The sequence below is a fragment of the Macrosteles quadrilineatus genome, unplaced genomic scaffold (assembly GCF_028750875.1).
Source record: "Macrosteles quadrilineatus isolate MER2022 unplaced genomic scaffold, UCM_ALF_1.0 Scaffold_13__1_contigs__length_4303367, whole genome shotgun sequence".
Classification (NCBI taxonomy): Eukaryota; Metazoa; Arthropoda; class Insecta; order Hemiptera; family Cicadellidae; genus Macrosteles; species Macrosteles quadrilineatus.
The window spans coordinates 2,911,958-2,929,341 of NW_026542606.1; the positions used below are offsets into that span (position 1 = coordinate 2,911,958).

General features: G+C 35.3%; 1 protein-coding gene across 1 annotated transcript in view; it reads left to right on the forward strand.

Annotated features, from left to right (window-relative positions):
- The window catches only part of LOC129004970 (uncharacterized), a 123,245-nt gene that overhangs the window by 97,676 nt on the left and 8,185 nt on the right, over nt 1–17,384 (forward strand). The window contains exons 14-16 of the mRNA XM_054433700.1: nt 6,235–6,422; nt 7,429–7,640; nt 16,349–16,528. Of these exons, the coding sequence (XP_054289675.1) occupies nt 6,235–6,422; nt 7,429–7,640; nt 16,349–16,528 (580 nt within the window). The remainder of the gene's footprint in view (nt 1–6,234; nt 6,423–7,428; nt 7,641–16,348; nt 16,529–17,384) is intronic.

Consider the following 17,384-nt stretch of genomic DNA (forward strand, 5'->3'; position numbering starts at 1 on the left):
AGAGGCATGTGGGAAATCTAAGGTTTATTTGAGTTTCTTTGCATATAATTATGTATTAGATTGCATGTATGGCCTACCTTTAACTATAGTTTGTTATGGAATTTCTCTGCAATGCATTCAGTCGAAATATTTATTGTTTACTTTATAGAATACTAAATAAACAAAAATTGACATTATTTACAAACACCTTGATACCTGCAATCAGATTGTTTATCTTTATTTTGAAATGTTTGTTTGTATAAAGAATCTCTTGGGAGCATAACCTGTACCTCTTAACCTCTGCTCTTCGAACTGTCAAATTTAAGTATTTACAGCTGACTTAAATTAGTTGATATATTTACATCCTTTCAAAATGTAAACATGAAAAATTTGGAAGCCCATGGGGCGTAGCCCAAGGGAGATATGAAAATTAAATGATATAATATTGCATTATCATGCATTTGTGAGCCATGTTTCAAATTTCAAGTCTCTAGCTTATCGGGAACATCGTTTAAAATTGATATCAAAATTTGTAGGAAAGCGAGCTAATAAAAACAAGCCCATGGGGCGTAGCCCGAAAGGAAATATGAAAGTTAAATTATATAATATTGCAATGTCATCCATTTGTGAGCTATGTTTCAAATTTCAAGTCTCTAGCTCATCGGGAAGTATCAAAATTTGCAAGAAATCGATTTAATAAAAACAAGCCCATGGGGCGTAGCCCAAGGGAAATATGAAAATTAAATTGTATAATATTGCATTGTCTTCCATTTGTGAGATATGTTTCAAGTTTCAAGTCCCTAGCTCATAGGGAAGTTAGTATAAAATCAGTTGCAAAATTTGTAGCGGACAAGAAAGCGACCTAATAAAAACGTTTTAAAAAGTTTTGAAAAAAGGGGAAAAAATTTGCAAAGTGCTTTTCCTGAAAACGTACGTTTTTAAATTTTCACTCAGTACTCATGGTGAGACCTGGACCGATTTTTTTTTTCGTTTTGAGGTCCCTAGAGGCCAAAAACACCATCTGTTCAAATTCATATATATATACATATATATAAATTTATATCAAAATATATAAAAGGCAAGGCCCTTACTGACACACTCACTCACTCACTCACTCATCACTAATTCTCCCACTTCCCATTTACCTAGGAGGCTGAAATTTGGTACATCGATTCTTTAGGCATTAAATAGGAAAACTAAGTTGTTTTTATTCTGATCGGACTCTCGGGCTCCACCCCAGTGGCTCTGGAGTTTCCCATGTTAACCTTATGATTTTTCATATTTAAAGGGAATTAAAGAATGTTATTAGCTGTTTCAATTAAACAAGTTGGTTCTGTTCTATGATGTTCAATAGCTTTAAAGTTACAAGGATGGCCAACAGGGTGCAGCACTATTATTATTTTTTTAAATTTATAACAACAGCTAATTTGCAACCAAAAGGTGAGTGAGCGTAGCGAACGAACTTCAACCTGGAGGCGAGTTAGCGTAGCGAACGAGCTAACCTGAAGGCAAGTGAGTGCAGCGAACGAGCTCCAACCTAAAGGTGAGTGAGCGTAGCGAACGCACTTCAACCAGGACGTGATTGAGCCATGCGAACGAGCTCATCTTGAAAATTAAGAAGTTAAACGGGGCAAAGCCCGCGGGTACAGCTAGTATATTTATATATTAAAAATCAAAAACATATTTAACAAAGTACCCTTTTAATAATTATTTTATTTTTATTAATTTTAAAATAAAATAATTACTAAAAGGGTACTTTGTTAAATATGTTTTTGATTTTTATTATATTAGTAGCCCTAAATATGCAAGAAAATAATATTTATATATATAATATGTATATATATATACCTGTCCGTTAGCGCGATAACTCGAGCAAAAATGATCCAATTTTGATGAAATTTGGTACAAACGTGTAAACCTACGTTTATTCGAACGAGTTCGCGAACCAGCATAATCGGACCATGGGAACGGGGGTTTATGGGGGGTTTTATGGGGTAAAAATGGGTTTTTCCCATTTTTGACCCAAAAAACATAAAATTTTGCAATTTCTACCCAAACTATTTTGTAGAGCTTAAAAAAACAAATAATTTAGTATCTTGAAGCGTTATAATGCACCTAATGGTTACGGAGAAAATTTCAAAAAATTGCAAATTTAAATTCCCATGTTATTCTTATGGAGAATAAGTAAACTGTTGTAGTTTGCTTGTTTATTAACATATTTTGCCCAAATTTGGAAAATGTTTTTATTTCTTACTAACTATTAACATTTTACATAAAAAAAAACACTTTTACCCTGTAGGAGACATTTTAGTGTAAATCCAATCAGGCAAATGGAAATTCGCTTAGTCTGCAAGTTTGCTGCGGCGGGGGTATTTACTATACCAATGTGCCTGTAGTGTAGTTCATTGAGAAGTTTTTTCTTGAGAGAATTTGGGATGATTACTTTCCACCCTTTGAAGAGGCATCCTTCATGTAATGTAACTTAATTATCGTGAAATCCCAATGGCTCTAATGATTGACCCTCCTCAAGAGCCTCCACAATTTGTTTTAGATATGCGTCCTTCTTAGTTTCTTCGGCCAGTTCTTTGGGATTGAAAGTTATTGTGTTCAATTGGTTTGTTTGAAAATGTCCAAACTGGTCAATACTTGTGAATTTTGAATCTTCCACGGGAAATCTTGAGAGGAAATCTGCATTGCCATGGTCACCAGTTCCCTTGAATTCAATTGTGTAGTTAAATCCTGATAAAAAATGGGAGTAGTTGAATAGTCGCGTAGCTGACATTGACGATAGGCTCTTGTTGGGATTGAAGATTGACACTAATGGTTTATGGTCCGTGTTGAGTGTAAAATGACGTCCGTAGCAATAAGAAAAAAATTTCTTCAACCACCAGTAAATATACCTGTGGCTTCTTTATCGATTTGGCTGTAATGTTTTTCAGCATTGGTCAATGATATTGAAGCAAAAGCTATAGGTTTTTCACTTCCATCTGGGAAACGATGTGATATCACTGCTCCAAGTCCCACTGGTGAAGCGTCAGTTGCAAGGATCAATGGCAGGTCTGGTTTAAAGTGACAAAGAACTCTGTCACTTGTTACTCTTTTCTTTATGTTTTGGAAACCTTCTTCACACTTACTGTCTCATATGAATGACTACCATAAACTTGTCATTACCGGCACTCTGGTTGTGTATCTTAAAAACCTCTTGTTTATCTTCCTTATGATAGTCTATAGTATTGTCAGTTTCGGTACAATGAATTTCTGTTTGTTTTGTGCCTAAACATACGCTAGCAATATGCCCTTGTTTGTAGCATTTCTTACATATTTCTCTGATAAATTTACACTGATGTGTCCTGTGTCTAGGTGGTCCACAAGGATAGCATTTACGATAGCATTTACCTTTGAGGCGTTCAAATGGAAACTTCAACTTTTTGTTCCAAAGTAGGAGAAAAATGGGGTGGTTTTGTTTCTTTACCTGTTATCTTGTTGATTTTCTCATTTGAATGAATGTTTTCTTCTACTAGGTACCTATATGGCTTTTGTTCTTTGCCAATTCCATGATGGAGGCAAGTTTCACTACATCTTGAAACGATTCAGCAGATCTTTCTTGTAATAATTTTGTTCTTATGTCTGAATTGCTAATACCTCTTATAAACTGTTTGCGTAGTAAGTTAATGTGTTTGCAATTGATTTCCCACAATTATTACAGTTGAAGTCACAGTCTGAAGATAACTTTTGAAGCTCAACGGAATATATTTTTACGGTTTCTTCAGATTCTTGTGTTCTTGTCATAAATTTGTGTTGTAAGGCCCAAGTACTAGGTTTAGGATCAACATAATCAGCCAAAAGACTTACTAATTCAGCATATGTTTTATCCAAAGGACTTTCAGGAGCGCACAAATCATGCAGCTTCTGATGTAAATGTGGCGTTAAGGCATGTAGCATTGTATACACTTGATCCTTTGGTTCCATTTCTTGGCTATGTAGATATAGAAATATCTCAAATCGACGAATGAAGTTCTTGAATGATTCATTTTCCTGATATGGTGGGAAATCATTGAAGAAGTAGTGGATCGACGTTGTAGAGGAGACAAATTTGATGTACTAGGCACAATATTTTGAATGTTCACTTGTAGTTCTGCAAGCTGTCCCATACGTTTTTGTAACTCATCCATTACCTTGTAATATTTGTCCTCCATTTCTACTCTGTAATCTATTTCTTTCTCGATTTCAACTTCTTCAGTTTTCTCTTCTATTAATTGTTGTACAGAATTAAATCTTTCCCAATACTCATTGTTGCTATCCTGGTTTTGATTACTTCTTTTGACATGTTTTGTAGGTTTGCTAGCCATCTTTCAGCCTTAGACAACTGACCCTTCACTACTACTCTAATCTTCTTTAAATCAGTCAAACTTTCAGTGTTATTTAGGTCAATCATATAAAAAAATAAATTTTAATAAATAGAATATAAAAAAATTGAAAACTGGTTTTCCTCGTCGCCAAACTGTTGCATATTAAATAAAAGATGTGTAAAATAAAATAGGTGTATTCTGAAATGAATCCTAAATAACAATGATTGTAAACAAAAACAAAGTTAACTTATTAAACATAACATATGGTATTTTTTTTAACATACAGTATGTTAGAAAATACACATCATGCGTGTTGTAGTTGCTTGAGCATATTTAATAGCTTAGAAACCTCAGAATTCATGGAAGATTATCGCTCTCATTTATGTTCGGGGGACATACGGACTAATACAAAAAGAAAAAATATTATATTAATTGAGATTATATTAAATCAATAGGTGTGGACAGCTAAAACGCATGCCTCATGGGGCGTGCATTTGTTAATGCATGTTAAATTGAATGTTAAATTTAAAGCTGAAAGGCACGTTGAAATTGAAAGCGCACAAGTGTGGATATAGCTATTGGTAATGTCTGCAGCTAAAGCATACCTCTCAAATTGTTTAATCCATGTACCCCAACGCTGTGCTACACATGCAGGATTTGTGTGTTGGTAAAAAAATATCAGGCTTATTGAGATCCATTATCCAATTATCCCTGTTGCCAGTTTAGTAAATCGAAACATAATTAATAAAACTGGATATTCATTCAACTTACAATTCAGATTAAGCTAAAAAAATAAACAGAAACATAGTATGAATAGTCATCTGACAGATGTTATAATAACACATATGACTTATTTATTTATACATAACAGGTACAAATCGAATTAAAGGGCTTTTCCCTATGTCAATTTAAATTTTTAGAAATTGAACTTGGGCCTTTTGGATTATTTGTCACTATGACATTATTTGCAAGATAACAATAATAACGTAAACAAAAGATTAACAACATTGCTAGCTAGTCAACGAATCATCTAAACTAGCACATTACAAATACAGAACAAAGGGGAAGAACAATCGGATTCGTTCCGTTGAGCATAATTTGCTTGAAAATGAATAACTAATTAGGGTCACCGGAATCATGCTAATGCATTAATGACTGTAGATGCTAGCCATTCCATTTATGCAAAGCAAATATACCATTAACTTTGGATACTGCAAGTAGACATTCCATTTACGTGAACCAGACGCACTATTGAATTTGGATACTGCAAATAGACATTTCATTTAGGTATGTGAACCAAAGATACCATTGATTTTAGATACTGTAAGGAAACATCTTATTTACGTTAACCAAATGTAGCATTGACTTTGGAAAAGTATTGGATTATATGCTAGCCTCGCTACACTAAATATTGCAAGCAGACAACTGCATCTGTGTACACCTAACACCTAGTATATTGATATATCCCACTCAAAGTGAGTGGAGGGCAATTTCCTTCACAGCCAATCTTCAACACCGGTGAGGTGTTTGGAAAAAATTAAGTTAAATCTTGCATAACTATAGATGTCACATATATGAAGTTTGAAGGATATAGTACAACAAGTAACCAACATTGAGACAGATCATTTAGTCAATAATTTATTGAGATTATATTTGAGGGGAAAGCCAAATGGCTGGTTTGGAACTTTTTTTAAATGTATAGGAGTTCAACCATACCTGAGAGAGAAAATTAGATTTCATGGGCTAATAGATATACAATAAAAGGTCACAAAACCTAACACTGATATTTCGTTCCAATCCAATAGAGAACGTCTTCAAAGAGTAGGTTAAAGTAAAATTGAACTCAGTTCCTTTTCAAAAAATTCTCAATAGTTTACCAATTAATTTGTAAATTACTTGTACATAGTAGAGGGGAGTCGCTGGCCGCAGTTTCTATGAATCAACACATGGATGTGACTGTTCCTGCAGCCTCCACCCCTCTCCTTCCCACCACCTCTGTCAACCGCAGCTGTCAAGTCACCCCCTTGCCTGAGTCTCCCCCTCCACCTTACAGCGAGAACCACATCACCACGCCAGCACACTCCTTGAGACCAGGTAACAGTCAGCAGTACATTTTAATGTCAGTTTTCGGTACCAGAGCTTTCCCTAGAAACAGAGGTAGGCCTATCAAGGACCATACCACTGGTCAGATGGATGGTAAGAAAAGTATAGTCTTTAAACAAAATTTGTGTGGCCTGAATTCCGCATCAAGTGCAACAACTGAAGTACTTAATAAGTACCTTCAAATGGTGATATATTTGATATTTTTCTATAAAACGAGTAAGGCATTAACACACTGTCATCCAGCAAACAATCTGCATCTTTGCAATTGGATGTTGTAAAATACTGAAGCGAAAGGTTAAATAGTAATAGAAGACATCCCATATATATGGATCAGCTGTCACCAATTTTTTACTAAAAAAGAATGTAGTTATGTGAGCCAGTCACAGATTGCGCTAGTGTCTAAAACTCTATTTTGTACCTTATTTTGTGTTACTGACATAGTTGCTGGGTCACAACAGTTGCTATAGCTCATAATAAGTCATTCCATCAGTTTGACTTGGTAAAAACCATCATGTAATTGGCTGAAATCATTAATTTAGATCAGCGAAATCTGTAGGCCAAATTTTATTAAAAACCTGGCTACAATTTTAACATGGGGATGGAATGTCTGAACAGTGAGTTTTGCAAAAAATCAATTTTGTGCCCACTAAACAAAGCTTACACCTACTATATTTTGAAATAAAATAACATACAGTAATACTTAAACAATTTTCTAATGAAGAAAGGGTTCTTTAATCTGGGTTTTCCTAGGCGCGAGAGCGGTTTGGGGAGAGCGGAGTCCACTCTCCTTTGGGCTTAGGTAATTTAATGGTAGGCCTATTGTTTTCCTAGAAGCGGAGCAGACCGCAGGGGTCGAGCAAAAACCGCTTCTCCGCTTTCGGTTTCCTAGTCGCTGAGGAGAGCAGAATAGTATACGTCAAAGTTACGTGGTACCAGTAATGATTTAGTCAGTAAATCAACCATGGTTTCCAATTACTGTAATTGTATCTGATTCTAGATGAAACTGTAGAAGTTTTGAACTGGGAAGAGCAAACTCTAAGAGCATTCTCCAACACTGGACACAGCAATGTTACGCCTTCCACGATACTGACCATTGAAGCTGAGCCCTCTCAGGCTCATGTGGATGAACACAGTCTTATAAGTATTGACTGTAACTTATATGAAAGTAACAACTATGACAACTCCATCCCTCCAACAATCAACAACTCAGTAAGTAGACAAGAAATTTAAAGCAGTGTTTTTGGAGCATTTTAAAAAGCCGTTGTTGCGTACTATAGGTGGGCTGCATAGAAAACAACCTTTTTAGCGCATGTAGGTGAGGTAAGGACGAGGAAGGGTATATGTTACACTTTATCAGTTACACTTGTCCGATTCAGTCCGGTCCGCCCCGAATTTGTGAGGGGTGGTGGGTTGCTACATTTGTACGATTCGTTTCGGTCCGGCCGGGAGAGTTGGCTACACTTGTACGATATTCTATATTGTGCGAGCTCTAGTTCCGACGAAGAAATCCTCCTCGTATGCCTACACGAAGAGATGTACATGTAATGTAAAGCATAAGATGATGATTACACTAAAAGTAGTTTTTTTAATCTCCCATCCATAGTGAAAGTCAAAAACATCTACCTTAAAAACAAAGTTTATACAAGCAGTTTCAACACAACCAGTATGGTTGTCGTTACTTTACAACTGCTATGGTGGAGTTAAACTGACCCAGTGATCTTTCTTATGTTTTTAATTTATTTAATGCTTAGGCCTATATCCTTAAAATAACTTTTTTTCATATAATATATCACTTTCCCAACTACCTTGGAAATGATTTCATAACAATGAATATGTTCATATTTTAAAATACATAATACAATCTATTTTGGTCAAGGCCGTTTTTCTCCAAAATTGCCTTTCCTTTGACATATATATTTAGCTGTGTAATTTTATTTAAAAAAAAAATACATGGTTAGCACGTTTTGCAGTTTGCAGTAGTTTTCATTTTACCTACTTTGCTCACGGAACCCCCTATCCTCATCCGAATTTCGGAAGTAGGTAGCTACACTTGTCCGATCCGCCCCGAATGCTTCCGCCAAAATGCGGAAGAATGCTCCCTGGAGGATTGTTCCCAACCGAATCGGTTCTGAGTGGAGCGGACAAGTGTAGCCGCCTCCATTTAAAAACATGGGAAACATTGTTCCGCATTTTTGAGGACTGGACCGAACCGGACCGAATCGGGCGAGTGTAGTCACTGCTTAAGAGGTTCCAAGTCTAAACATTGGCTTCCCAAAGGATTATTTTTAGTTTTTCAATAATAACCATGTTTTAAAACGTAATACAGAAATTTCTCAATTACCTGTTGTTGATTCCACTAATTTTACTAATAAAAGTTCACCACTTGGACGAATCATTGACATATTCCCGCGCTTGCACTTTATCTCCAACTTTGAAATTCCTTTTTATACCGACTTGGACTCCCTTCTTCTGATATTTGTTCGGTTCTAATGTTGGAACAATTATTGCAAGGTTTGTTCGTACACTCCTTCCAAACATTAGGTGGTATGCTGATGTACCAGTTGAATTCGGAGATTGCCTGAGTTGCATTAAGAGTCTTTGTATTTTATTTTGCAGTGTCCTTTTCTCCCTCCATGGATTTTGACGCCTTCTTGACAGTCTGTACGTATCTTTCAGCCTGGCCGTTTGAGTTTGGATGGTATGGTGCCGTTGTTCTGTGAATAATCCCACATTCATTCATGAAGATTTTGAACTCTTGAGAAACAAACTGTCTTCCATTATCTGAAACTAGATGTGAGGAAACCCAAAAGTTGAGAAGATTTTCCGTAATTCTAGGACTGTCCATGTACTTGTAGTTGTTTTTGTCTCTATCACCTCCACCCACTTACTAAAGGCATACACTAATATCAGGTACTGTTGGCCATCTGTTGGTCCTAAGAAACCAATGTGCACCCTCTCCCATGGATTAGAAGGCTGTTCCCATGGATAGATAGTTTTTCTCGGGTTGTTGCATTTTTCAATGCATTGTCGAAATTCAGCTACCATCTCTTCAATATCCTTGTCTATACATTTCCACCAGCAAAAACTGTGAGCTAAAGCCTTCATTTTTATTCCTCCTAAATGAGCTACGTGTAGTTCTGGAAGCACACGAGGTCTGAGAGATTGAGGTATCATGACTCTCCAGCCCTTCAGTACACAATCATCTTGAATGGACAGCTCGTTATCGTGAAATCCGTATTGTTCAACAGATTGTCCCGATTTTAAGGCCTGTATGACTGGACCCAAAACAGCATCGTTAAGAGTTTCCTTAGCCACCACGGTACTGTTGATATTGAGTGTTTCCAGTTGATTTATGTGGTACTTTGAGAGATCATCTACAGAATGTTCTTGAACAACTTTGATAGGGAAATGTGAAAGATAATCTGCATTGCAATGATGAGCGGTTTGCCTGTACTCAATGTCCTATGTCATGTCATAGTCAAACCCGGAGAGAAAGTGAGCATAGTTGAATATCCATGAATTCAATGAATGTATGTCAGCTGCATCAAGTTGAATCTCCCTCATCCATTCTCTTCCGAATATAGAGTCTACACACTTGTTACAGGCCGGACCATAGTTCTAGGCGTCTCGCTGACGCATGCGTAATAACGAATTTGCATTTAATCATATGTTAGCCCAAGTTTTGACAGATGGGGAATTAACACAGCAAATTAATGCGCATGCGTCCGCCAGACGCCTAGAACTTTGGTCCGGCCTGTAACAATGTACAGTTTTCCAACAAAACTTTGATCTTTATACTGAACATTTACAAAAACAACTCCTCTTGGATTGATTATTTCCCCAGTGTATGTCTTGAGTTGAACATTTGTCTTGAAAATCCTTTTTGGAGAGTTTAAAAGCCTAAATGTATCATATGATACAATGTTAAGAGCTGCTACTGTATCTAATTCCATTGTCATGAGTCGTCCTTCCACTTTTACCTCGAGCGTAAACTTGTCATTTGATTTTGAATTAAGTTGATAAATTTCATGAGTGTCATCGCTTGCATTTTCTGCGGTTTCATCAGATTGTTTTACTTCTTTGTTTGGTTTTCTTAGACATACTCTTACTAAGTGACCAAAAAGTTTACAAGAGTTGCATTCTGCATTTTTGAACTTACATTGATGTGCTCTATGTGAATCATCACCACATCTATAGCATTTGTTCCTCAGTTTCTCCAAACGAGATTGATACTCAGACAGTTGTTTACTTGACTTACTATCTGGTTGTTTGTTCTTGCTCGATACTTGGTGTACTTCCTCTTGATTTTCATTCGTCTTTAGTATTCTGCTCTCACTTTTAGCTAGTTCCAATGTAGCAGCCTTTTCGACTACTTCTTTAAACGGTTGTAATAGTTTATCTTGAAGAAGTTGAAGACGTATATCAGAGTCTTTTAGTCCCCTGACAAACTGCATTCGAAGTAGAATTTCAGACACGGATTCATTACAACTTGTACAAGTAAACTGACATTCTACACTGAGCTTTCTAAGAGCATTAGCATAAGCTTGTACAGATTCATTACATAATTGGATACGTGTCATAACTTTGTGCTGACGAGCCCAAATACTGGGTCTTGGTTCTAGTTGAGCTATTAACATGTGAATCAATTCCTCATATGGCTTGTTATGTGGGTCATCTGGTATGCAAAGATCATATAGCTGTTGATGTATTTGTGGGGTGATTGCCTGTACAAATAAATCCACTTTGACTTTTGGACTTCAGTTTCCCCGTAATTTTGTGTAGTTTTCAAAGCGTCGAGTGAAGTTTTGAAAACTTTCCTCTGGTGTATACGGCTGGAAAGGAATATTAGATACATTTTGAGATGTTGCAGATTAGACATTGCTGCATGTGTAATGTACTTTTTCTTTTCTGCTTCAAGGAATATTCGTATCTCTCTATATATTTCTTCTAACTGCCATCGAATTTCTAATTCACATTCTACTGAATCTGTGAGAAGTTCAATATTTGACTGCATAACTTCAATTTCAGTCCATATTGCTAAAAGTTTATCTGAGTAGTAAGTGCATGTATCTTGAGAATGTTCACATATAGGTAAATCACCCTTGAGTTTGTTTAAGCGTAGTTCTAGTAGTTTCCTTTCCTTTGGACATAGGTCAAATTCTTTTCTACTTACCATTTTACTCGTCGCCATTGTTGATTCCACTAATTTTACTAATAAAAGTTCACATTTTGTATAAGAAAATAGAAAGTTAGTATTTATTAAATCACAATCTGTAAGTAAACAAACAATTCAACAAGTAAACAAAATAATAATTTGAACCATGTTATAAATAAAATGTAAATAACACATATGTAACACCTGTAAAATAATATCAGTAAGTAATGTAATTTTCGTGTTCTACATTAAATTTTGAATAAGAATTATAGAAAACTATGGAGGATCAATAGTAAAAACTCCATTGTAAATGGATTCAAAGATAAAAATTAAGGTGTTTGATAAACATTTAAAAAACTTTGGTCAAAAATCCGACGGAAGTCTTCATCATTATACAAATACAGGTCAACACATATAGTTTATTAGTTAAAAACACAAATTACGAAACATTTAGGACGATAGGCCGGCCATATTTGATATTTAACACGGGATAAACCGACGCAGGTTACATGGCGGACACGACAGAACTCAATGTTTTTAGCGAATTTCCCTATAGGGAAGTAGCTATTAACGTAGGTCTCATGGTAAGACCTAGGCCCGGGACCGATTTACTTTTTCATTTTGATGTCCCCAGAGGCCAAAAACACCATTCGTTCAAATTTATATATATATATATATATATTTGTGTCCATCCGCACAATAACTTGAGTGATTTTTGTCCGATTTTGATAAAATTTGGTTTGAAGGTGTAAGGCAGGATAAACTTGAATGAGTTCGCGAACCAGCATGATCGGACTATGGGAATGGGGGTTTATGGGGGGTTTTATGGGGTAAAAAGAGGTTTTTCCCATTTTTGACCCTAAAAACACAAAATTTCACAATTTCTTTCTAAACCATTTTGTAGAGCTTAAAAAAACAATTAATTTAGTATATTGAAGCGTTATTATGCGCCTAATTGCTACGGATAAAATTCAAAAAAATTGTCATTTTAAAATTTCCATGTTATTCTTATGGAGAATAAGTCAACTGTTGTAGTTTGCTTGTTTATGAACATATTTTGATAAAATTTGGAAAATAAATTAATTTCTTACTAAACTACAGTACCTTTTAACATTTTACATTTTAAAAAACTTTTTTACCCTGCCTGTTGCAGCAAACCTAAGTACTCGTTAAACTAATTCTGTTTAAATAGGGAACAAATGTGATATTTTTAAGGAGACATTTTAGTGTAAATCCAATCAGGCAAATGGAAATTTGCTAAGTCTGCAGGTTTGCTGCGGCGGGGGTATTTAAATAATAAACTATATGTGTTGACCTGTATTTATATAGTGATGAAGACTTCCATCGGATTTTTGACCATCTTCTACACGATGTTTTAAAGGATTTGATAGTGGGTCTTTGTACCCGAAACTAGTCATCCATAGACTAAAACAAGACTGATGACGGACCAAGGTACGTAACCTATTATATATTCGAATATCAGTCTTGGTGGCAAAAATGTTTAAATTAGAAGGTGGGCAAATGTGATAAAAACTGTGCCATTTATAAGATTTTCAACCATATGCCTCACTATTGAGCTTTAATTAGGTCTGCTTATGTACGCTTTAGTGGTTTGAAGACTACAAAACATGATGTCTTTAACGTTTAAAACATAGAAGGTCATGATTAAAGCAAAACTTGTATTTTTGTTTCATTATGAATTAAAAAGTGTAAAAGAGTTCCCTGTTTTCTAATATTAAGAAAATCTATATCGTAGCTAGGAACACGGTTGACGGCGGCAAATATTTGAACGCCTTCAATCTGAGGGACTACTGGTGGATCAAACGAACTCACAACTCACATTACAGTATTGGATCAAACGACCCGGTCGAATGATCCAAACATTTCATAGTATCATTAACTATGAATCCTTAAGGATTCATAGTCAATGATAGTATTTTAAGTGTTCATAGTTTACAAAGTACAGTCTATTTTATAAGTTTACTCTACAATGCAAAATTGTACTTCTGGTTATTAGTGACTGTACTTTTGGATCAAACGGTTTTGGATCAAACGAACGGCTTTATAGCTGGTGGATGAAACGAGTTTGGATCAAACGATCGGTAATATAAACGGTGGATCAAACAATTTTGGATCATTTAAAGATGGTCCTACTGGTGTGAAGCAAGAAAAAAACTGTGCAGCAAAAGTAAAAAGGGTGCGGAAAAAGTAAGTAGATGTAGCAATAATTAGCAACTTTCTGTGCTATAATCAGTGCAAGAAAGAGCACTTTGTCAGGTGACTATAGGAAAAAATAATTGTGTTTTTCCTGATGTTTACATGGAGACCCATCAATATTTACTTTTGATAACCTCGCCCCAAAATTTTGGTCGCCTAAGCCAAGGGGCGTAGCCCGAGAGGAACTCAGGGATGTGAATATGCCTAAGAAATTCCTAGATATGTGGAACATCTTTGTGCTTAATTTTGGCTGTATCGGTTTTGTATTTTAGTCATGACAGCCAGCACCCAGATGACAGACAGACAGACACCACAATTGTACATTAGTATAGATAGATGTATGTGTAATCATATTTAAAGGGAATTAAAGAATTTAGTCAGCTGTTTCAACTAAAAAAGTTGGTCCAATGATATGCAAAAGCATTAAAAAGTTATAAGATTTACCAACATGGTGCAGGACTATTTTTTTTTTTTGCATTTATGAAAACAGCTAATTATGTTTGAACTAAGCAGCAACAAAAAACTGTGATACGCAATGAAAACAGTCAAAGCAGGATTGTTTACAGTTATGTTTTTTTTATTGCATGATTAATTTGTGATATTTTGCGAATTTTTAATAATTTATTTTTATCTATTGTTTTTCACGGTGCACGTAATTTTGGTGTCCTAACATCATTAAACGAATCGTCCACACCTATCCTTTATATCAATTTCACTGTGTCAAATTGCTAAATAAATTAGTGTAAACAAAGAAAAGTAAAAACAATAACAATAAAAACAATAAAAAAATTAATTAAAATTTAAAGACGTAAACAGATCACATAACCATACACTGACAGTGTCAGTACGACCACGTGGTGTCAGTGAAAAGAGGAGCGCAAGGTTCGTATATAGGAAAGGAGGTGTTGCCGATCGATAGCGCGGGGGGAGAGGCCGGCGCGTGCGAGTGCGGGCGTCTATAAAGCCGTTCTAGTGTGCGCGCCGGTGTTTCCGACCGTTTTACATCGCTTCAAAAGTACATACACCATGGCCTTATAATAAACGGATACATACAAATAATATGCTGAACGGTTAAAACATAAAAGCCCCTACATTTTAAGGTATTTTTCAAAATGATAAGTTAGGGATTTCCATGTAAAAATATCTTTCAATTGTGGGTAAAAAAAATGTTGTATTTAATTTTTGAAAATTATGTCAAGTTTTTTGTTGTACAGTATAAAATATATTTTTTAATAATTTTTGCATTTTCCGTTTTTGAGATTTGTGTGTACCTTTATGGCTAAAAATCCGACATTTGACCTTCAATTTTTCTAAAGGTCTAACTAAAAATATAACATCAAAATAAAAAAATAAATAAAATGCTCACATTATTAGAAGCACAGCCTTAAGTGGGGATTGGTAAATAAAAAAACTATAACATTTAAAGCACAATTTATTGGAGCACATCTTACCAGTTTAATGTTAAAGAAGCAGATTTTTTACCAAACTTCACAAAGTGGTTGGGTTTTCAGGATGGGTGAAATGTTTTTTTTTTTTTTTATCACAATTGTAACCAAATTAAGACTAGATTATAGCCAGGATCATTTATAAAAATGCCTAAAAGATCATTTGACAGTTTAAGAATCATCTTCACCTTTGCTTTGTGATCTAAGAGGGGTGAGAATGGGGTGTGCAAAGGATAGTGCAAGGTCAAAATCTGTGTCTTTTTAAAAACATTGTTGACACATATCCATACACACACACGCTCAAAAGTCTAAATAAAGTCTAATTCTCTTTGAATATTACTGGCAACCTCTGTACGTATTATCTTTTAAAATGATCCGTCAATTCAGTAGCCGGGTTTCTGAGCAAACAGCTTGCATTCACCTTTCAAATGCAGTGGAGGTTATTAAGAGTCTTCTTCACCTCTGCGAAAACAATAAAAACATGCCTTGAACGTCCCTCGCTCCGGGTGGAATGTGTGAAGATATAATGTTAAAACTTTTTTTCCATTACATATTAATGTTGGTTCTAGGGCCCTCATATATATCCAAGAAAATCAATGATATAAGTACAAAAAAATCTTAAAGTAACGTAAATTGAGTCACTTGTAGAAACTGATAAAACAAATTATTTTTTTTATTTTCAACCTTTTGAAGTGTAAGAGTTCTAATACAACTATTCAACTACATTGATACCAAATTTCAAGAAAAGCTGTTGAAAACGGCCTCCAAAATGGGGGACGAAATTTACATATTTTGTCGGAGGCTACTTCGCTACTAGCCTTTTACAAAACTTGGCTCAGGCGGCAGATAAATCACCGACGTGTCGATTTAGTAGTCGTGTGCTTAAAATGTTTTCAGAATGGCGCGCATAATGACCCAGCGCTACCCGCCCGTCCACAACACATTCCCCCAAGGTCATATCCCCAAAATGGAGGGTGTTGAAGACTCTTAAAGGGATTATTTAATCAACAAAACTTGTTAACTTGTAATTGCATTTATTTTTTATAAAATGAGTAATTTTCTAATAGCCTATTTTTTATTACTTGTGTTGTGATTGACAGAATGTTGCTGTAAGCACAATTGATGAGTCGTTGATTTTCAAGCGCCGTCTGCATCGTACACCTCGCAAAAGAAAAGGATTCTCTTTGGACATAGACACTCTGACGAGACTATACCCTGAGACGGAATGTTCCTGTGAAGGAGCCTGTAACTGTCATCGACCAGTCTCAGCGGACCCTCAGGTCTGGAGGCAAACTTAACTAGGCACTGTTACCTTTGAAAATATTATTTTAGCCACCCAAGTAGCACACATAGTTGGCCCAACGTTGGGAAATGGTCGGCACGGTTGGAAAATGGTTGGCAGAAATTTTAACGATTTGCCAACGTTGGCCCAACGGAAACTGGTATTCGTTGGCCATACAAAGGAAAGAATCGTTAGGCCATCGTTGGGCATTCGTTGGGTTTAAGTACAGTATAAAACATTCTAAAACAAATTTTAACAAATTGATTTATTTAAAAGTAAATAAATTTTATGGCAGCAGAATATAAGACAAATATTGTAAAAATTTGGATCAATAATGAATGTAGTCAGATGATGTTGTGATACTAGATACAGTATAATAATAATTATAATTAATTTTTTTTAAATATTCTTTAAGCAAGTTTTTAATGTTATAGAGAAAAGATTAATTAATTATATAACAATCAATTACAGTATAACAGTAGCCTGCTAATCTAATGTTAATTATATAATCTATATTCAAATACCAGTATCCTCTCCAACTACCAGAAAAATAATTCAACTACTTGAGGCCTAAACAGATTAACAGAATCATATTATACTCTAGCATCAAAAATATTTAAAGTATTAATTGTGACCATTGCACCTGTCGGCTACTCTTTGACCACTTGAAAACGCCCTTATTCAACAAGCACAGTTAGCTCAGAGGCAAGGCATGAGGCTCACATGTCGGAGGTACCGGTTTCGAGACCCGTCCCGGCCAAAAAAAATTTATTTCGTTTTATTTTGAAAATAAGTTTTTATTAACTATTTAATCAATTTACTCAACTCATAATTATGCTTTGCATACAAAATTG